Source organism: Gopherus evgoodei, chromosome 2 (genome assembly GCF_007399415.2).
Source record: "Gopherus evgoodei ecotype Sinaloan lineage chromosome 2, rGopEvg1_v1.p, whole genome shotgun sequence".
Taxonomy (NCBI): Eukaryota; Metazoa; Chordata; order Testudines; family Testudinidae; genus Gopherus; species Gopherus evgoodei.
This window is the reverse complement of record NC_044323.1, coordinates 175,211,253-175,233,994: the sequence shown is the minus strand read 5'-3', so window position 1 is coordinate 175,233,994 and position 22,742 is coordinate 175,211,253. Positions and strand designations below refer to the sequence as shown.

Sequence of the window (22,742 nt, the reverse complement as noted above, 5' to 3'; positions counted from 1 at the left end):
CCTGGGAATTGCCAGAGTTTTTGCAGAATGGAGAGGAGAGCAGACTCAAGCCAAACTCCCAGCCCACACTCAGCGAATGGCCTCAGCAACACATTCTCCCCTCTGGAGCACCACACTGTGGAGTGCCCCCCAACTCAAGAGAGAGGGGACAGAGAGAAAGAGCCTGACTGGGCTTGGCTTTCTTTAACCCCCTTGTGCAATGCATTATGATATGGTCTTTACTTATATGATAATTAGGGCCCTATCAAATTCACAGCCACATAGAACGTGTCATGGACCACAAAATCTGGTCTCCCCCATGATATCTGGTCTTTTGTGCACTTTTACTCTATACTATACAGATTTCACAGAGCAGACCACTGTTTCTCAAACTGGAGGTCCTGATCCAAAACGGGGTCATGGAGAAGAGGTCACAGTATTGCCACCCTTACTTCTGAGCTGCCATCAGGACTGGGTGGCCAGAGAGTGGCAGCTGCCGGCCGGGCGCCCAGCTCTGAAGGCAGCACCTCCCCAGCAGCAGTGCAGAAGTAAGGTTGGCAATACCATACCATGCCACCCTTACTTCTTGCTGCAGCCAGAGGCAGCGCTACCTTCACAACTGGGCTCCCAGCCAGCAGCCACTGCTCTTCGGCTACCCAGTTCTGAAAACAGTGCTGCCATCAGCAGTAGTGCAGAAGTAAAGATAGCAATACTACAACCCTCCTACAATAACCTTGTGGCACACCCCCCGCACCCAATCCCCTTTTGAGTCAGGACCCTACAGTTATAAAACCATGAAATTTCAGATTTAAATAATTGAAATCTTGAAATTTACAATTTTTAAAATCCTATGACCTTGAACTTGACCAAAATGGACCATGAATTTGGTAGGGTCCTAATGATAACATAGTATTTCCTCCCCCTCGTCCCCCCCAGACACCGACCTCATTGAGTGCACAAGATGGGTATACAAGGAGGCAGATTTAAGGTTGCACAGGCAACCTTCAACACGGCATTTCCTAACACACAGGAATTCTACATTAGACCTCGTCTTGATGAACAGAGGAAATGATCACAGAACTAAATATCAGTGGTAGCTTAGGTATAACTTATCATGAATTGACCACATCTGTATGTTCAAACAGAATAAAGTCTAGACTAGTAATTTATATATTTGGTGTCTTAAACAAGCCAATACAAATGATAATTGGGATGATCTAAAAAAAAGAACATTTTATCAGATGCCCAGAAAACCAGTCCAACAATTGAGAAAGAAGATCTCACAGGTTAAAAAAAAAAAAAAAAAACTAGTTTAAAGGAGAAGTAAAGGCAGTGATTAAAAAAAAAAATCCAACCCAAAATCAAAACCCACTGTGCGACAAATGGAAGAAGGGGGAAATTGATAGTAATTGTATAAAATTGATAAGGGAAGCAAAAGAAAACAAAGAGGCCACAGACTTAACTATAATAAGAATAAATTTTAAGTATATTAGGAACAAAAAAAATCCTAGAAATGGTAGTGGTCCATTACTAGATAGAAATGAGAGATTTGTCAATAATAATGCAGAAAAGGCAGATGTTTTTAATAATTTTTTTTTTCTGTGTTGCGGACAGGGGGGACAAATGATGTCGTCATAGTATATGAAAATGATGAAACACTTCTCATTCTAATAGTAACTCAGGAGAATGTTAAACAGCTGTTAATAAAGTGAGATTTTTGAATCAACAGGTCCAGATAATTTGCACCTAGGAGTTTTAAAAGAATTGGCCAAGACACTCACTAAACCATTAATGTTGATTTGTAATAACTCTTAGGAAAATGGGGACATTCCAAAAGACTGGAAGAAAGCTAATGTTCTGCCAATATTTATAAAGATAAACAGGATGACCGGGGTAATAATAAGTGTGTCAACATGGCATCAATCCTAGACAAGATAATGGAACAATGGATACAGGACATGATCAATATAATTAATGCCAATCAACATGAGTTTATGGAAAATAGATCCAGTCAAACTTTTTTCCCCCTCAAATGAGATTACATTTTTGGTTGATACAGGTAATAGAGTTCATGTACTATACTTACACTTCAGTCAGATATTTGATTTGATTCCGCATGACATTTTGGATTAAAAAACTACAATATAAAATTAACATGGCACACATTAAATGGATGAAAACTGACAGGTCTCAAAATATAATTGTAAATGGGGAATCATCATAAAAAAAGTGTGTTTCTAATGGGGTCCTGAAGGGATTAGTCCTTGACTCTATGCTATTTAATATTTTTATTATGACCTGGAAGAAAACATAAAAGTATCAGAGATAAAGTCTGCACATAACACAAAGAATATGGGTGGGATAAAAATAAAGAGGATAGCTAAGTGATACAGAGTGATCTGGATCATTTGACAAACTAGGCAAAAGCAAACAATGCGTGTTTTAATATGGCCAAATGTAAAAGTATACATCTAGGAATAAAGAATGTACGCCACACTTCCAAGATAGGAGCCTCTATCCTGGCAATCAGCAACTCAGAAAAGACTTGGGAACACAGTGGAATATCAATAAAACCTGAGTTCTCAGTGTGATGTAGCGGTCAAAAGGGCAAATGTGATCCTTGGCTTTATAAACAGGAGACTATCAAGTAGGAGTAGGGAGATTATATTACCTCTGTATTTGGCACTGGTGCATCTTCTACTAGAATACTGTGTCTAGTTCTGGTGTCCATAATTCAAGGGGGATGTTGATAAATTGGAGAGGGTTGAGAGAAGAGCCATCAGAATGATTAAAGGATAAGAAAACACTTTATAGTGAAAAACTGAAGGAGCTCAATCTATTCAGTTTAGCAAAGAGAAGGCTGCAGGTCATTTTGATCAGTCTTAGGTCATGTTTACATTACAAAATTATGTCAACCCAACTTAAGTCAGCATACAGCCACTGTAGTTATTAAATCACCTGTGTGTGTGCACACACTTGGCTCCTTTTGTCAGAAATGCACATCCTCATTGGGAGCACTTGTATCAATTGTACAGTCAGTGTGGGGCACTGTGGGATGACTCCTGAAAGCCAGTAACAGTCAATATAAGCAATGCAGTGTCTATACTGACACTGCATCCACCTACTTACATCAACCACGCCTCTATGCTGCTCAGGGAGGTGGTGTTATTAAGTGGATATAGAGAGGCACTTACGTTGGTGGGAGCCAAATTTAAGTGAAGACATTTCCACAGCTAGGTTGACGCAAGGCAGCTTACATCAACCTAACCCTGCAGTGCAGGTAGGTACCTAGGTGGGAACAAAAATTTGAAAATGAGTTGTTCAATCGAGCAAAAGGTATAACATGGTGAAAGTTGAAGCTAGACAAGTTCAAATTAGAAATAAGGTACAAATTTTTAGCTGAGGGTAATTAACCACTGGAAGAATTTACTAAGGTTTGTATTGGATTCTCCATCACTGGCAATTATTAAAATCAAGACTGGATGTTTTTCTAGAAGATATGCTGTAATTCAGAACAGGATATAATTCAGGGAAGTTCTTTGGCCTGCGTTATGCAGGAGGACAGACTAGACTAGAGGATGACAATGGTCCCTGCTGGTCTCAATCTATGAATCTATGACTTTTGAATGCTTGACTCTGCAACCTAAGTAATGGTCTTTTAACATTTTTTTTAAAATGTAATTTCGAGACTGAGGAGGATTGAGTGACAGAGACTTATATAAGGTCTCTGTTCTGAAAAGCTCATAATTCTGAAATTCACAGGCATATCAGTTTCTAAATTATACTGCAGAAGCAATGCAGTCAGACTATGTTGCTCTGCAGAAGCTTAGGGCTTGCCTACACTTGGAAATTAACTGAAATAGAATTCCAGAATAATGATTTTGGTATAAATTCTAGTGTGGACACTCATTCCACTTTGGTAATGAATTAAGCTAAATTGGGGGAGGGGGTAACTTTTCCTGTGGAATAATCATTTCAATAAATTTCCTAGTGTAGACATACCTTTAGTAAATGTGGTTGACTTGCAGGCAACAACAGGAAATAACCCATGCTGAAAATATCATTCCCCTAGTTTTAGTGCTGTTTGAGTTATAAGTATCTAAACATAAAAGGGTTTTTTGTGTTGTATTCTTGAACAAAACCTCTGAACTACTGTAGAGTAAACATTATAGAATAACTATGTCACAAGAGACTAACAGCAGTTTCAATTGCACTGAATTACTTTTTATGTTTATAATGACTAAAAAAAAAAAAATGTCAAATACACAGTTTCAAGAAAACTATTGTTTAAATTGTTTTAATATGATCTCCTGAGATGTTTCTCCAACATTAGTAACTTATATACTGAACATTTTGAAGGTTAACATTTTCAGTTGACTTCCTTGAATATTAGAGATAACACACATCTAATCTTCAACCTTCCCACTGAAATATGAATAATTAAAACAAAATATCACCAAATTTAATACAAGTAGATACTAAGGCTTGGTCTACCAATTTATGATGGTATCATTACATCGCTCCCGGGTGTGGACTCCCGGTGTAAAAAGCACTATGTTGGGCTTCTCCTGTCACCACAGCTGCTGACTCTTGAGGAGGTGGAGTATGTACACCGATGGGAGAAGCTCTCTCATTGGCATAGGCTGCTGAAGCACTCTACATATAGACAAGCCCTAAGAAGACATTAACCTTCTGTGTTTCCAGATACCTAATTTCCCCAACTACTTTAGTATGTGCTTTTAAAGGCAGGGGAATGGTGCAGAGGGCTGAGCACATCTTATTATTTAGTGACTGTAATTACCTTAGTTAAATAATTGTACACTAGAAAATTATCCATATTGATAAAGATGTTCAGGGAAAAAAAAGAAGTGCAGAACACCATCTGGGCCTTACCAAGGAAGGTAAAGGTGCATTAAACCCACAGCACAAGGGGGACAAATTTCAACCCATTAAGAGGCAATTAAACAAATCATCTTGTCTCACTTTTTTCCAATGGGTTGCATTATATACAGATGCATGCACACATATGCATAGGGAGTAAGCATTCATTTTATAGTGCACTGTAAGAAACAATTCCAAATAAATCTTTAGATTATAGCAACAGTATACAATCAGACCTCAATAAGCAGCAATCACAATAGTACACAATCACCACCACTTAAAATGTCATTTTGTACTCACATTGCACCTAAGAAAAATATTAAAGAATCATCTAAATCCATAATGCTGCCTACTAATATGTGCAATTTTAAATGCTAGGATGAACAGTTTCCTTTTAATACCATACATAGCCTTTGAGGTTGTGTCAAAACATGGCAAACATCTCTTGAAAATAGAACCTCATCCATCTACAGTTTGTTAATTTTTTTAAACTTGTAACAATGTTAACAAGCAGCCTAGTAATTTGAATAACGTTAACATGGAAGAGCAGCAAAGGGTCCTGTGACACCTTATAGACTAACAGATGTTTTGGAGCATGAGCTTTCGTGGGTGAATACCCACTTCGTCAGATGCATGTAGTGGAAATTTCCAGGGGCAGGTATACATATGCAGGCAAGCTAGAGATAATGAGGTAGTTCAATCAGGGAGGATGAGGCCCTGTTCTAGCAGTTGAGGTGTGAAAACCAAGGGAGGAGAAACTGGTTCTGTAATTGGCAAGCCATTCACAATCTTTGTTTAATCCTGAGCTGATGGTGTCAAATTTGCAGATGAACTGAAGCTCAGCAGTTTCTCTTTGATGTCTGGTCCTGAAGTTTTTTTGCTGCAGGATGGCCACCTTAAGGTCTGCTATAGTGTGGCCAGGGAGGTTGAAGTGTTCTCCTACAGGTTGTGTATATTGCCATTCCTAATATCTGATTTGTGTCCGTTTATCCTTTTCCGTAGCCCCTCTGCTATGTACATCGGCCAAACTGGACAGTCACTACAGATAGCAGAACTTATCAGCAAAAAAAGAGGACTATTTAATTTCTATTTTTCAGTCAGCTACTATCTGAAACTGGGAGGAAAATATTTGAAACCTATGTATAAATTCCAAACAACAAATTCCTTCTGGAGGCATGGACCTATGCACATCCAAGAAAATAGGGGTTAAACTTAAAAAACAGAAAGGTACTGTTACTACTAGAACTAACCTCTGACCCCAAAGGAAGCTTTCCTCACTCCACATGTAGAGCCAAATCTTGCCCTTAGTTACACCCATGTAAACTCATTGACTTGAATAAAGTTTCTCGAGTGTAACAGAATAGAATATGGCCTATGCTCAGCAATAAGACACAAAAATGATGTCTAATCCAATTAAAAATGAATAAGTAGCACAACATGCTATGCTTTCTGTGGGATTCTGCACAGAAAATGCAACCAAAACAGATTCTGATAATCCTGCGAAGAAAAGCTCTGTGCAGCTCAAAAGCATGTCTCTTTCACTAACAGAAGTTGGCCCAATAAAAGATATTACCTCACCCATTTTATCTTCCTAAAATCCTTTGGCAGACAGGTCTACAACTAAAATATTAAGACCTATTTTGAACTTTTTACACTGCTTATAAGGTAAATAAGGCTAGATGCAAAAACTGAGGTGGTTAAAATTAGCTATACAACTTAAATACTGCTGCTCACATTGCTACACAGGAAGAATTACTCTCCTGGTCAAAATATTTGCCTTTTCAATGAGGTGAACTATCAGGTCACCTGCTAACAATGTGGATTCTTTCCTGTCTGGAAGAAATGCATTGTCATCTCCCTTAACAAATAGCACCATATTGTTCCCAGCTGGTTACTAATTTATGCAATTGTTATGAGAAAATGTTTTCAAAATGATGTACAGAAGATGTACACTTTGGGGTATTCCATTTTCTTTAGTTTGAATACACACACTATAAAAATGCACACCCAAGTTTTTCCTCTCTCTATTTTATATGATTTTTATGTATATAGAATGCTATATTCAAATATATTTTACACATATACACCCCTTGACTAAACCTGGATGCATTAGATGCTGAAAGCACTTTGGCCAGTGTTGGTAGACAGCCTGTATTTTTCATAGGCTCATAAATTTTAATGCCAGAAGGGACTATTATGATTATCCCAATCTGTCCTCCTGCATAACAAAGGATACAGATATTACTGGGTGAAAAATCTGTATCAAACTCAGTGTCACTATTTAAATCAAGATTTCAAGCAATGGAGAACTCACCACATCCCCAGATATATTGTTCCAATGGTCAATTACCCTTCTTGTTAAACATTTTCACCATATTTCTAGTCTGAATTTGTCTCTGTTCCGCTTCCAGCCACTGGATTATGTTATGCCTTTGTCTGCTGTATTAAAGGGCTCTCTGGTATCAGAAATCATGTCCCCATGTATAGGCCACGATCTAGTCACCTCTTAACTTTCTCTTTCTTAAGATAAATAGATGAAGCTTCTTCTTCAGTCTCTCAGAGTAAGGCAGATTTTTCAGATTATTCTTCTAGTTCTTTTCTCAATCCTTTCCAATTTTTCAACATCCCATAGATTGTGTCACCAGGACTGGACACAACATTCTAACAATGGTCAGACTAATGCTGTAGACTGAGTAATAACATCATCTTCCCATTTCTAATTTTAAAAATCTCTGCTTACGCATCCAAGGATTGCACATGCGCTCTTACCCACCACATCACATAGCAACCTCACATTCAGTTGGGTTTCCATCATGATCCCTCAATTCTTTTTTGAGTTAGGGATTTCCAAATACAATCCCTCATTTTATAAGTGTGCTCTACAATCTTGGTTCCTGTATTAAAGCTGTATTAAAACACACATTCTTTCAATGAGCCTAGATTGCTTTTTTCCAGTTCACTGGAACTTTCCCGAATATTTCAAGTTTTGTTAAATATCAACAGTCAGAACTTCAGACTGCTCCTCGGCCAATTTTTAAAACTTCTGAATGCAAGCTATCTGGTCCCGTAGATTTTAAAGTGTTTAACTTTAGCAACTGCTGTTTACCATCCTCCCTAGTTACTGTTGGAATATAAATTATTTCCTTCCCACTGTAAACTGAATACATCTAGATTCCTTCTTAATGCAAAATAAAAATATTTATTGACTACTTCTGCTTTTTCTGCATCACTGACAATTTTATCATGCCTTTCTAGCAATGGACCTACACCAACACTAGGATTTCTTTTGTTCTTGATATAGTTTTTTAAAAAGCCCTCATTGTCCTTTACCCTATTGGCCATGGATTTTTCATTAATTCCTTTCACTTCCCTTATGAACTGTCTGCAATTCATGGGTGCTAATTTACAGCCATTGTTGTCACCTTCACATTTTGTATTTGTTATAGATTATTTTATTTTTCATTGCTGCTTTCACTTCCCTTCTTACTCAGGGTGAAGACTTCTGATAGCAGAATCGTGGTTTTGGGACCTCAAAGATTTTTTTTAAATCTCCCAATCATCATACACATTTAAAATTTAAATAAAATCAATTTTGCCCATTTTTGTTATTGTCAGCTTCTGGAAGTTGACCCTTTTTTAAAAAATGCCGGGGTGTGTGTGTGTTTAATTGGTCAGGACTAGTTTATCTTTGGACATAACAAATGTAACTAGGTCATGATCACTTTTATCCAGGCAATCACTAATTTTTCCTTCAGTGATTTCTCATTAGATTTCATCTTTGTCAAAAATGAGATCTAATATAGAATTACCTCGAGTAGGATGTAATACTTTTTGTGATAGAAAATCATCAAAATTTTAGAAACTCCACAGAAGTTTTACTAGTGTTTGTATAAGATCTCCAGTTTGAAAAGTGCAGTTTTTTCCACACATCAGAACTGTTTGCTAGTTTGATTTGGTAGTCTATAATGGATTCCAAACAGGACCCCATCTTGTGATTTGTCAGAATAGTTATCTATAAGCATACCAGCTCCTGCATTTCTGAACTGTCAATTATTCTAAAGCGTTTAATGGTAGTTTTGATATAGAACAACACCTGCTCTGTTTCTGTCTTCAGGATCCTTCTTAAATAGGAGTGTATTCAGAGATTTTAACATCCCAATCATGTGAATCCTCCCACCATGTAATATCTATTGTGTCAAATTTATTTTTAATAAATGAGCACTAGAAATCCTTTGTATTCATTACTCAGGCTTCCTTCATTGCTACACAGGCAATTAAAGATTTCTTTTCTCTATATCCCTTGAAACCGTGATTCTTTCCATTCATGAAACCTTGAGCCTGAATTATATTTTTGCCTAGTCTGAGAGAGCAGTGACCACTTCAAGACCACAGATACAGACATTAGTTCTACACTACACTGGAAAGTTGTATATCACTGGAAAGCTGGGTTTAACATATTTTTTATTCTGGGGCTTCATGAGAAATCAGAATTTCAAATCACATTCTGAATACACTTTTGCCTTTCCAACTCCATTCTTCAATTCAAATTTGATTTTACTTGCCACTATATTCTGAGAATGATTAGAGTTAAAAATTAATAGCTGTAATCCCAGTTTTCAAATGATATAAAACAATGATAATCCGAAGCTCAAACTACCAAAATGATGCTGGAAATGAATTGGAGGGGAAACGCAAGGTGGTAATTAGAACTACTTGTTTTTAGAATGTGGATCTACCCTGAAAAGTGAGTTAAAAAAAAGCATCATGGGATTCCACCTTCAGTATTTATCAGTGATTTTCATATCTAAGCATGACTAGCATTTAAGTAAAAAGGTGTTTTTAAACTGCCACCATGACCAATTCAGCTTGGGCTTGGAAAATCAAGCTGAGTTCTTTCCATCTTGCATATCACCACCTGTAACAGAGCCTCTATTGGGCAAACTGCACCATCAGTTACATCTGTGCAATCCAACGGTTTTCACCTTGGGTTTGCAGAGGTTTCTGAGTTCATAACTGGAACATAGTAGGATTTCACACGTCTGCAAAATTTATATTTCTGATAATCCTCTCCAAGAAGGGGAAAATCCAGAACTTTTAATAAACTAGATGATTACTATGCTTTAAACTTTATTTTCTAAAATGTTTGTGGTGAATGAATATTAATTATGTGTATCTCAATAGTTTCACACAAAATTCAGAGAAATGTTAATATTTATACGTCTCAGCTCTGAAAGGGTCAAAGACCACGAGTCCCGTGTAGTTGCTGAAAATTTCCAATTGTCACATGAAAGAGTGAAGTTACAGTGAAAGAAATAAATCAGTTTTAAGGGGGAAAATACAAGTCTTCACTGGGATGTGTAGTTCCTCTTGAACGTGCACTGCTACCTGTGATGGCACCATCAACATGGGACTCAATGTCCTCTCAGATTTTGTTAGGAGTTAGAACTAGTTGAGGGACAAATACCAAATTTTCTTAAAGTTTCCCAAAACTATTGAAGTTTAACCAACATTCAACTACAAAGAAAGATTTAAAAATATCAGTTAAGACTTTTTATCTCTTGCCAAGGCAAGGAAACATTTTGGTGGGATTAGGATGAATGCATTCATGACCCATTAATTTTATAGTAAGTTTCAGCACCACCAGCACTACTCAATTGCAATCATCCACTAATATCACCCACAGTCTCCAGGACCATGCCAGCAGTAGATAGAAGGGTGGATCATCCTGCACCAGATATGTGAAATAGAAGACATGGGCATTTGCCTTCATGTCAAATACCTAATTTCTCAGTGGCAGAAAGGGAGGAGAGAGAGAAAGGTAGGGAGGAGGCATTTCTATTGCGGCTTGTGCTTGTGATACAGTTTCCTTGCATGTGACCCAGGCAATCTGCCTCTGTACATGTGCATACATATACCATATTATTATTATAAATGTGACTGGTAGCACTGCCTGTTATTAAGGTTGCCCAACACCTTCCCATTATTAGACTCTGTTTTCAGTTGCTGATAACTCTAACTATTTGGACTGAGACATTCCAGGCAAGGCATCTACATCAGACTGATCTGAGGGGAGGAATTTCAGACAAAGCAGCTCAGCTACTTCCAAGAATGAGTCTGAGGGAAAATACATTGTTTTGTTTTGGTGAGGTTTTCTTTGACAAGCTCTAGTAACCCCAAACATTGGAACAAGAACTTGAAATTTGGCAGTGGGATGGCATGTGGAGCAAGGATGTACCTTTTGCCATCCCCATGAAATTCCACCCAAGTTTGGCCAACTTAAAATTTTCTGAAAAATTGCAATTTGCACTTGCTCCATAGAGACTTGATAGAGCTTTGTAGCTTCATTTCCCAAAGACTCCAACCTCACCAAGCATGTTCCAACCAATGGCTGTAGGAGGCCCAGAAGGACTTTCCCTATAATCACAATTCCTGATTACACCAGGGCAAGTCCAAGCCCGAGAAATGAGATCAGGGAGCCTGTCTCTCTGTGCTCTCAATGACCACCTCCTGTTGATGACCAGGTAGCATGGAAGAGGTAGCTGCCTGACTCAACTGCAGAGAAGACAAGACAAGAGTCAGACCTGAACTTGGGGGGAGGGGGAGGAAGGGGGAGAAATGGCTGGGCAAGGAAACTGGGACAAGAAGCCAGGAAGGGATGGATTCATTACGTTCAAATTAGCAATATTTTTCTATACTATACTTGATAAACAGGTTTTAGATGTATGGTTTTGAAAACATATGAAATAGTAGGTCTTTAGTATCACTATTCTTCTGCAGTCATGGACATAAACTGCCAAAGCAAACAACTTCTTGATACACTGACTTCCATATTTCAACAATCTTTCCGTCAACAGCCTCAGAACACCACGTCCCAAAGAAAAAGTCCTTCAGCACTTGAATTTATACCTTATCTCTTAAAATCAAATATTTTGTTAAGAACTTGAAGCCAAATAAGAGCATACCTTGAGAGATACAATGAGCCCAACATGACAGACAACAAAATAAAAACAAAATCCTGCAATATGAAGTAAAAGGCTATCTTTCTGACATAAGTTTTGCCAAGAGATATTTCTCTTACATGAGTAAAATACATTTTTATACTGATCCTTCAGAACAAAAAGATACTTATTTGCAATTTGTACCTTGGAATGCAATTCCCTTGCTCATATTGATCATCTGCAGCTTAGATTAAAATATAGTTTTTCAACATATTTATTCTGAAGCCATGCCTCCAGAAAACAAGAAGATGTTACACTAGCTGTGGGCTTCTAAAAATTTTGTCTTATCCAAGTATTTCCCATACTACACACAAAAAGCATACAATGAACCATGAGAATAAAAATTTCACTGCATCTAGTTTTTAAAACATGTTTCCAATCAGAGATCAAATTCTTTCCTGATCAATGATCCAAGACAAGCACTAGAAAAAACACACTGGTCCTGAAAACATTTGTACTGGTCTGCCAATGTGTTCCATGTTCTGGCTTCTAAATGGCAAAAAAAAAAAAGATGACTTTTCTTTTTAAAACCCAAACTGTAACAAACAAGGTTAATTTTTCATTTACCATTGTAGGCAAGGAAGACTAATTTACTGAAATATAAATAATAAAATCAAAGTTTATGGTTATCTACCATAGTGGTTGGAAGTTTCAAATACCCAGTAATAGATTCTGGAATTCATTACTACAATTTGTTTTACTGTAACCCCATGACCTTTTTCTTTCATTTTCTGATAGACATTTGTATGTTCTACGCCAAAAGTCCAGTCATACAAGCCAGCTAGATCTTATTTTTCTATACAGATCACATGTAAAATTTGCAGTTGAGACAAGATTAGTATAAGTCTTCACTGGGATTGTGAAGCTCTGCCCCTGAGTAGGTCACTGGCCGGGAATGAACCTAGAACATCTGCATCTAAAAGCGTGAACCTCTACTGCTTCAGCTAAAGGAGCAAGGAGGAAATCTTGGTTCCACTGAAGACAATGACAAAAATCCCACTGACTTCATTAGATCCAGCATTTTATACCAGATCTATTAGCTCAGAAGCAGTAACAGACACACAAACCTATATGTGGTCTAGTCTAGAGGTGGACAAGTGTTCTTAGCATTGAATACAATTGTGCACATTTAACTGCAGGCAGAATCTGCTTCTGCAGTTGCAGGTAGTTAACAACTCTAACAAGCAGCAGGCCAGAAAAAAATCCAACTCACTCTCTTGCAGCTGTTTTGACTCTGTAGGGCTAACTGTAGGAAAAGTTATTCCTGCCACTAAAGCAAGCAGCTATTACTTCAATAGACAACATTGTTATGAAGGTTTTATCATTATATTAATTTATGTAACTACTTTTCATAGGAGAACAACACTTTTAAAAACAAACAAAACACACATCTAAAGACACAGAATCTTGTTTCACCATAGTCAGCACATTACAACTTCAGAGTCTTTGTTTTTAAAATTTTTTATAGTTTAGGCTTAATGTAATCTGAAATGCATACCTATATAATATTTTTATGGACAAATTCTTGCTGAGATAAAACACCTTTTATAAGATATTTGATGAAACTGGACCTTAAATCATGACACTCTCTACAAAAGCCAAATCTGAAATATGCCATTAAATAAGTGATTTACACAAGCTAATCTTATCCCAGAAAACAAGCACTTGTATAACTGTTGATTACCAAAATAGTAAAAAGTATTTACCTTGTCTGCAAAAAAACCAAACAAAACACAAAATTCTGGACACCAGAAGCATAAAAGAAGTCATGTGGTTAAAAAAATTAGTGCTATCCCCACACAATATTTCAGAATAGTCTTGAGAAAAACTTAAATGGTCTCAATGTGTGTCTCAAAAGTAGGGAAATCTGGAAGTTAAGATGTTTCTTATTTTGAGGTTTGTTTCTTTTTTAAAAGGAACTGCATAGCTGTGTACTATGTAAATGTGGCTAGGCCACTTAAATTCAAAGCAACCTGGCCTTGAGGCAAGGAGAACCCTGACAGTTATTAACCCATTTCATCATTATATTTTATACAACAGGTTTTAAAATGTACAAAGTGTCAATGAAACATCACAAACAAATTGATATTTACAGTAATTATTTTGTTTCATTATTCAAGAGCAGTAGACAGTTAAACAGGTATTGGGTGAATATGCAAGTAGTTTTCTTTCACACTTTATACTAACAAAACGGCTATAAAAATCATTAAAAACAGAAACCTACCTTAGGTTAAAAGAATAGTTTTCATTTATATCCATATTTATATGTATTAATCCATCTTTACAAACATCTAATACAAAAGATCTACAGTAGTTCACCACTAAAGAGGCACATGCAAGTCTACTGAGGATGTTTACCAAAATAGTAAATACTCTTGTCTTCATAATGTATTGGACCAACTGGCATTAGAAAGTCTTATGCTAGTTTTGTTTTTCTATTAATACTGACAACAGATCAAAGAATATCAAATTGTTCTGTAAATATTAAGAAAAGTCCACCAAGAAAAAAAATTACACACAAAATTAAGTGTTATGGCTACTGAAACTACATTTGATCATGAAAAATACATAAATGACTAACAATATTCTAGGTCGAGATAAAGTGTGTACAAAATGTAAGATTATATACCAAAGGGAAACACTGGTCCATCTTTAGTATTAATTAGTGGAAAAAAAAAAGTTTAGTGACATTTTACACAGTAAAGGCAACGCACAAGCTATTCAACAAGAATAACATGCAACTGCAAGTGCCAAGTGAACAGGGGGTGGAGGGAGTGATAATAGAACCAACCTATAAAAAAGGAGATACAAGTGAGCACAAGAACCAAAGAGGAATCATCTGATTGAGCATTTCAAGAAAAAGCATTCATTCCCCTCTGCATCATCCTGGTGCAGAGGTATGTGGAAGCAGGACTTACAGAGGAACGGGTCGGATTCAGACCAGAATGAAGTATAACAGATCAGCTATTTTTGATAAGATAGATATTGGAGAAATATATAGAACACAACCAAACCTGTTACAACAATTCTGTAAGACTTCAAACAGGCTTTTGATAGCATTTTGTAGAAAGGGTAATGGCAAATCTTAAAAATGTATGGCATTCCTGAGCTGAAATTGACCAAGTCAATAGAAAACATCTACAGCAAGACCAGGAGTGTGGCAAGAGTAAACAAGAAGCTGAAGGATTGGTTCAGAATCACAGTAAGGAGTGAGACAAGGATGCATATCATCGCCAGATTTGTTCAACTTAGTATTGGAAGCAGTACTGTCTGTAGCACTGAGAGATGAAATGAGAAGACTTAGGCTAGGAAGGAGGACACTGAATAGTCTTAGATTCACAGATGATATTGACCTCATAGCATTGACCAAGGAGGATTTACAGAGAATAACCTCGTTCGGACCCATCGTCGCTGTGGAGTTGATGGACAGGAAGCAAAGAAAGAGAAAGAGAAAAGCGACAGTTAAGGTTGCGGCAAGACATCTCATTCACCCAAAATCTTAAAAGCAAAGAAAATAAGACGTTAATGGGAAACGTTTGTGCATTTCTTTCCACCCTCATATTATTGGCAGTGTGGAAAGCAACAAACCAACACTCCATAAGGTTTTCACTTCCATCGTGACAAGATACCCAAAAACAATACATAACCTCCCCATCCCATCAAATCTGTATTCTAACACAAAACCTTAAGAGTGACCTCATACGCTTTTATATCAACAGATCAGCACATCTGACTGCCACACATTCAGGAAGTTATTTTGTCTTAACACTGTTGAGGTAAATCTTAAGGTTTTGTCTGAGTGCAAATTGCTGAGGTTTGGTGTGTTGTGCTTTTGGATATCTATTTATGATGGAAGTGAAAGTCTTATGGAGCCTTGGAGTGTATCATCAGCAGTGCTGCAGGCAACTGGGAGGGTGGGGGTGGAAAGAAACACAAAAGTCTTTCCCCTTCAGCTTAAAAGCAGGGGGAAAAGTTTAGTGAAGATGGGGCACGTCTAGCCACAACCTGAACTACCACTAAACATAGGGTTTTTTTTCCCCACCCTAATTTCCTTGGGGTTGTTTGGTTTTAGGTACACCTTTGGTGTATCTCAATCGAAAGCTCCCACGAGTCAGGGAGAAGCAGAGCTGCATCTGTCTCCTAATCAGAGAAAGAAACTGAGCTGCTGAAGCTGCTCCTGACTACATCAACCCTCCTGAAGACCATGACAGGATGTGATGTGCTTCAGTAAATTGTGTGTGTCTAATATTTTATTCTGATTGAAAAGTTAATGCAAGTAAGTACAGCCAGAGCCATTCTCCATGATAAAAGAACCTATCAGCTGGAATGAACTTCTGTGAAGAGTCTATGTAATCTGCAAGCGTCATGGCCACCATCTTAACCAACACTGAACCAGTGACCTCCAGAACAAAAAACATGGAGACCTTACAACTTGAACTAAACAGCAAGAGCAGTCACAGACTCACATGCCCTGTGGACTGGGCACAAAGAGGGGCACATAACACATAGTAGGAGGTTACCAAAGGAAAATGTGTGACAAATTAAGAAAATGTGAAATGTGTACTTTGGCTATACACATCATGTACAGATTAACATTGTTTTCAAGTACAAAAACTGTTTTAACATTGTTTTTCCATTTTGTGATTCACATGCAACTATATCATCCTCCCACAGAGCAACAGCAGGAGTTGAATCCCTTGACCTTCAGAATCCTAGCTTAGGCCCTTTCCTATTTGAGGCACAGAAGTAACTGCTAGTGTCTTTCTAGGCTAACTACTTCAGAGCATGGCACATTTCCATAGTGGGTTGCAAAACTATTTAGTAGTCAGCAGTAGAATATTGGGGAACAGGAATCCTAGATTCCATCTTTTGTTCTGGGAGAGGAGGAGTGTGAATTATCATGGTTAGAGACTGGATAACCCAAACTGGTTTAGCCACTGTGTAGTACAGTAGATGCAGGTTTGTCATGTTTGAGATGTTACTGTTTACACAGAACCCACACTGTGTAAGTTCTTTGTTAACTTACTTTAAAAAAATGGAGGGAGGAATAGCTCTTCCATAACTATTTTCTAGGTTGGCTGTCTTCAATAAGGGTCGTTAATTACATGAGAATTTAAACAGCACTTAGCGGTGTCATTTGAACACCCTGTGTCTTCTTTGCAAGTTTGCGAATTGTTCTACTAGGCTACAGTGGTATCTGATTAGTTGAAGGATGGGAAAGCAAGTCTCTGCCCCCCCTTGGACATGAGAAATGGCAATTCCACCACAGCACATTTGTTGTCAAATAATATTTGACTGCTCTGTCATGGTGCACCATTATGCCAGTATGGCTAGAAGGTTGTAAACCACTTTACAGACAAACAATACCTAACTGATATTCTAGGAATCACAGCACATGTGGAGCAACAATGTGGCCAAAGGACAGGTGCCAGAGTATTTTATACTGCTTGCTAGAGGGGTGCAGAGAAAAAGAGAGACACTCCATTGAAGAAAAAAAAAATCACTCCAAATGGGGGATTGTAACTCATTCTCACTATCAATTCATTTTTCATCAAACCACCAAGAAAAATTTCAGTAGGACAAAGTTTATATTGTGTGTTTTGGTTTCTGCCATTTCCATGAGATTTTTTAATAAAATCAGAGGCTTAAATTTCCGGATAAAACAGATCAACTTGGACTATTGTCCAGATTCCAATGCACCACAATATATGGAAAGCCCCATGTGTTGAAGTAGGTATTTCCCATCAAGGAGGAAAAAATCAAAAAGTACTATTTTTGAAATAAGCACATGAGCAGTAGTTCAAGTATATTTTATGCCTAGGACCAAAATTGTATGCACGGTGTGTGATTTTTTCAGAGATTTTAAGGCTAGAAGGATAAGAAATCATATAGTCTGACCTCTTATATAACACAGGCCATAGTTACTCATGTAATGAGCCCCAACTTGTGATTTCACTAAGCCTGTGCAGATTTTTACTTGAGATTACATACTGTCTTTTTAAGTGAACTCTTACATATGTTCAAGAAATATATTAAGGATGAAAATATAATTTTAAAAGGCTCCTGAATACTGTTCTTTCCTTACTATAAGCATGAAAGTCAGCCTGAAAATGTGGACTACACTGGCTGAAACATGTACAACTTTAATATCTTTAATGGAAAAAGACTTGATATATGTTAAGTCATATGATGATCGGGTTTACGAACAATGACAAAGTGAAATATAAAATGAAAAGCAGGAATGGTACACATTGGCTAAATTCAGGTGGATTTGGTTTCTGCTGTTTCCTGATAAAACCCAAAAGCATTGGCTTAACAAAAGCAAAATCAGACCTGGACCATGTTTATTCATTTAGAGGAATTCATCCGATGGGACAAATCAAGAGCTGTAACATTAACAGAAATATTTATAGCCAGAACACTTTGTATCAAATCACACTACAGTCTCCAAAAGCCACAAAATAATTCACATCACTTCTACTGCACAAAGTCCACTGCACTAAAATTTAGAAATGAGTGCTTTCCAAACCCACTGCAACAAGTTGGGGAGGAGGGGCTGCCTACTAAATGCCAGACTTTTGCTGTTGTTGTTAAGATAGCAGTTAATATGCAATTGTACCCGAAACATTTAAACGGGATAACCTTTATGTTTCAGAAACAAATCTCTCACACCACCAACTATTTGGTATTATTTTAATCCCAATCACCACTACAGAGCTCTGCCAGAAGGGGTTAGGCAAACCACTACAAAGTACTTGCAACTTGCTTTGCAGTTGAGCTGTCTGGATACTTTGAGATCACTCCTTCCCCTGCTGACCCAACAAAAACTATTGATTATCATCTTGCAATAGGCAGGTGTCAGTAAGGCAATGAAAGTTGGTCAAGGTTTTTCATAAACACTGAAGAGATGAGAGTGAAATAAACCAAACTGGAGGAGAAACTAGTCCTAATGTTTGCTTAAACAGCTGCAAGTATGCATAGGAGTTTCTAAAAGGTGAGTGCATGGGAGGAGGGAGGGAGCGGAGATTCCATAAAAAAGAGCAAGTCAAACCCTCCCATGTGGACAAATTTGGGAAAAAGTGAGAGGAACCTTTCCGTCACTTGTCTTGTCCACCAACTGCCCCAGGTCCATCCCCAACTGTAATATCACTTGAAAAGTTAGGTAAGGTTTTTAAAAGGAAAAACACTTACTTGTCACAACCACAGATACAATCAAGATCACATCTTTGGTTTATTGTCCAGAAGAGAAGAGAAAAAATAAAGCAAAACAAACAAAACACAACTGATCTGAGGTCTCTCCTCAATGAATGCTTCAGATTTTCTTCTGATCATGCATTTTTTCTTTAGCAATTAGTTACCACTAAAAAGGCCCCTAACAATAGATCGGATCCATAGCTTGTCCAAAGTAATTCTTCCAAAGTTTTGGGGTCTTTCAAGTTGTCTGCATTTGAATTACAAATCTTGACTTTTAACCATTCTTCCAGTCTCCAGAGAAAATATGCTCAATAACAAGAGTAAAAATAAAATAAACCTTCAATACAGTGACTGAATGGCTAATGCTTCTGAATTTTTAATCTTACTTGCAACAAAATTCTCAATTCAGGTTTCTATTTTAGAAGAACCAGGGTCTTTTGACACCAGCATGTTTAACTGTCATTGGTAGACTGATTAACATTCTCAGATATTTGATTACTATCTCTTGACCAAAACACAGGATTAGACTGGAAAAACAGGGCTGTAATCACACTTCATAGGGTATGATTTTGGACTTCATATTACTGAATGCAAAGAATCATATAGCACCTTAATTAAAAGATAATTCACAAAAAAACAAAAATTAGAAGCAGAGTTAGAAGTACTCAGGCTATGCTGTTGCAGTTTAATGAGTTCCATTCAATATCTCATCTCTTCTGATGGTTCAGCATCAGGCACTGGTGGCATAGCCATGCAAATTCCTCCTCCAGAAGAAACTTGGCAAGACTGAACAGCAATTTTGTTTTTAAATTACAAAAAACAGTGACAGTTTGTCCATTTATAAGTCATGCAAGCTTTAAAATAAAAGTTTAGTTGCCTTATGCATATTCTGCACTTGTATAATTAAAGAATTAATTTTATTTTTAGATTAAGAATGACAAAAAGTAATCCATAATGATATGGTCCAACCACTTTTGGTGTTTTGAAAAAAGCAGGCTTTTGAGTAACAGGTGGAATAACTAGACTCCTCAGAGGACTGGCAATGAGATAGAGAGTCTTTCACTTAAGTCACCATTTTAAATACATTGTCTAGTGATCAAAATGTATTACTATCATTGTGGAGCTCAGTGGGCCCACTTGGTATGAATTTGTAGACTGGATGCAATTCCTAGTAGAATGCAATGGAGGGAGCAGGGGAAGTTGGTTGATTTTGACACCTATCAAAACTGGTACTCTATATGACAGTCTCAGGCATCAGATATTGGTATCAGACAGGATACCAGATTAGAAATGCTCATGCTCCAAAGAGGACAAACACTGTAATGAGAACAGAGTCTAAGGGCCGGATTCCACAAATCTGTTTACCAGCAGAACATCCACCAAAATCAATGTAAGTCTTGCACATAGAGGATTTCCCAAATTGATCCCTTAATTTATTTTCTTACTTCTAGAAATGACCCCTTCAAGTCTCAGCTGAGCCACATTAACAAGGTGGCAAAATTTGCAAAAACTATTAACTATGATTTATCTGACTTGGGAATAGAGGCCTTTGGTTTTCTGGTCTACCAATTCAGCACCACTAAAGCTCACTTATAAATTTAAGTGGACACAAGATACTTTTCATTGGTTTCTGTGTCTCTATTCTTCCATCATTGTATATATGTAATTCCATTAACAGGCGATTTTTATACTTGCACCAGCAGGAGAAAAAAAATATCTTTCTGTGCGCTCTTGTACAACTGATCTCAATGACACAAAATTCCAACCTCTGGTTACAAATAGTCTTATTTTTTTTAAAACCTGCCTTAAAATGTATTCTCCCAAGAGATAAAACCATCATTGTCTCAGGTGAATACATATTTATCAAAGAAATCAGAATGGCTCCAGAATAATGACTGTTTTACACTCCCAAGGATGGCTTCTTGTAAAAAATAAAAACAAGGAAGTTAAATCCAAGAGAAACCATACTGTTTTTCAATTAAGGTTAAGGATCTAAAATTGAGGCATCAAAAGACAGGAAATTCAAAGTTAAGGCTACCACCTCATCCTCTCCTCACCCCAAGACCCCAACTCATGCCATGACTGCTCCCTTCGAGCACTTCTCAAGAACCCAGTGAATGATGGTGTGTTAGAGGCTTAACTTTGGCTCTCATGGCTTCTCTTATAACCTTTAACCTTCTTGTTAAAGCATGTGGGGATGAGCAGTTTAAATTTTAATATTTTGCATCACCTGAGCTTGCTTGATGGCCAAGGCACAGGGTGGTACTTTGATACACACATTCACACAGAAGGAAACCCCCTCCACCCCCAACACATGCCATAACTCGGCTTTGCACACATTTTTGCACACTACCAAGCGTCAACACTTTTGTGTTGCTGTCAGCGCTACTCCCCACCATCCAGCAACCCTCCTCCCCGCCCCCCACCCCGTCCTCCCGCTGGAGTCAAAGTGTTGTTGGGGGAGCACAGGCCAATGGTAACACTCCACCGTCTCCACCTTTCAGTCATATTTCCGTCCTCCTCCAGCAAAACTGGGGAGGAAGGCGACGGGGAAGAAGGGGGGCCCCAGGGAACCCCGCACCCGCCGGGCCCTGCGGAGAAGGGGCAGCAGCAGGAGCAAGTGTGGTGACAAGCCTGCAGTGTTTCAAACAGCCCGAAAGAAGGGCGGGGGGTCGGGCAGTGTGTGTACGCACGGGGTGGGTGGGGGGGCAGGGCTGGTGCTCTGGGTCATTACCTCGTAGAGTTCCTCGGAAGCCATGCTGGGGAGTCTCACAAGGTGGAGTTGGGGGTTGGTTTGGAGATACTTTGTTTCAGTTGGTGTCTGTGTGGCCTCCCTCCTCCTCCTCCTTCTTCCTCCTCCTCCTCCTGCGCGCTGCTGCCTCTCGCTCCCCGGTGCAACTGGCCGCTGCTCCCCGCACGAAATGCCAGCGCTGCTGCGGCGGCGGGGGCTGCGCGCAGAGCAGCTGCGCAACTCGCTCGCACACTCACCCGGTCACACACACACACTCACCCACACGGCGGCTCCCCGCACCCCCACCCCTCTGTCCCCGGCTCGCTCCCCAGGATCACTAATCGAGCGCAGAGAGAGCGCCACACGCAACCCGCTCCGGCTCGACTTCAGCCGCCTCTCGCACCATCCTCCTCCTCCCCCCGCTTTGATCTCCCATTGTCTGGCGGCGCAGGGCACCGCGAGGCGGCGGCGGGCGAGAGGCGCGCGAGCTCCCTGCCCGGGCGCGGCACAGCGGCTAGGGGCTGGCTCGGCACTTTGAGGCGCCTGCCTGGCTCCAGCCCTGGAAAGAGTGTGTGCCCCATTGGCACGGTCCTGGGGAGGCACGGCCGGGCCGGGCAAAGGGGCTGCCACACTAAGCCAACCTGGGAGAGGAGGCAAAGCCATGTGGGGAGTCCCAGTGTTCACAGGAGGCGGGGCCCCAGCTAAATTCTGTCACCCTCCTATCCCCACAATGATCCCCATCCACTTACTCATCATCATCATCCTACCCATTGCCACCATGATCCCCATCCACCTACTCATCATCCTCCTCCTCTTACCCATCCCCGCAGTGATCCATCCACCTATTCATTCTGCTCCTACTCTTCCTACCCATCCTGACTGTGATCCTCATCCAACTATTCATCCTCCTCCTGCTCTTCCATCCCATCCAAACTATGATCCCAATCCACCTACTCATC

At 38.9% G+C, this 22,742-nt stretch overlaps 1 protein-coding gene across 1 annotated transcript in view; it reads right to left on the bottom strand.

Moving 5' to 3' along the window:
• The window catches only part of CDYL (chromodomain Y like), a 192,562-nt gene extending 170,491 nt beyond the window's left edge, over nucleotides 1-22,071 (bottom strand). The window contains exon 1 of the mRNA XM_030552332.1: nucleotides 21,787-22,071. Coding sequence (XP_030408192.1) covers nucleotides 21,787-21,810 — 24 coding nt within the window. The 5' untranslated portion in view covers nucleotides 21,811-22,071. The remainder of the gene's footprint in view (nucleotides 1-21,786) is intronic.
• Nucleotides 22,072-22,742: the final 671 nt, after the last annotated feature.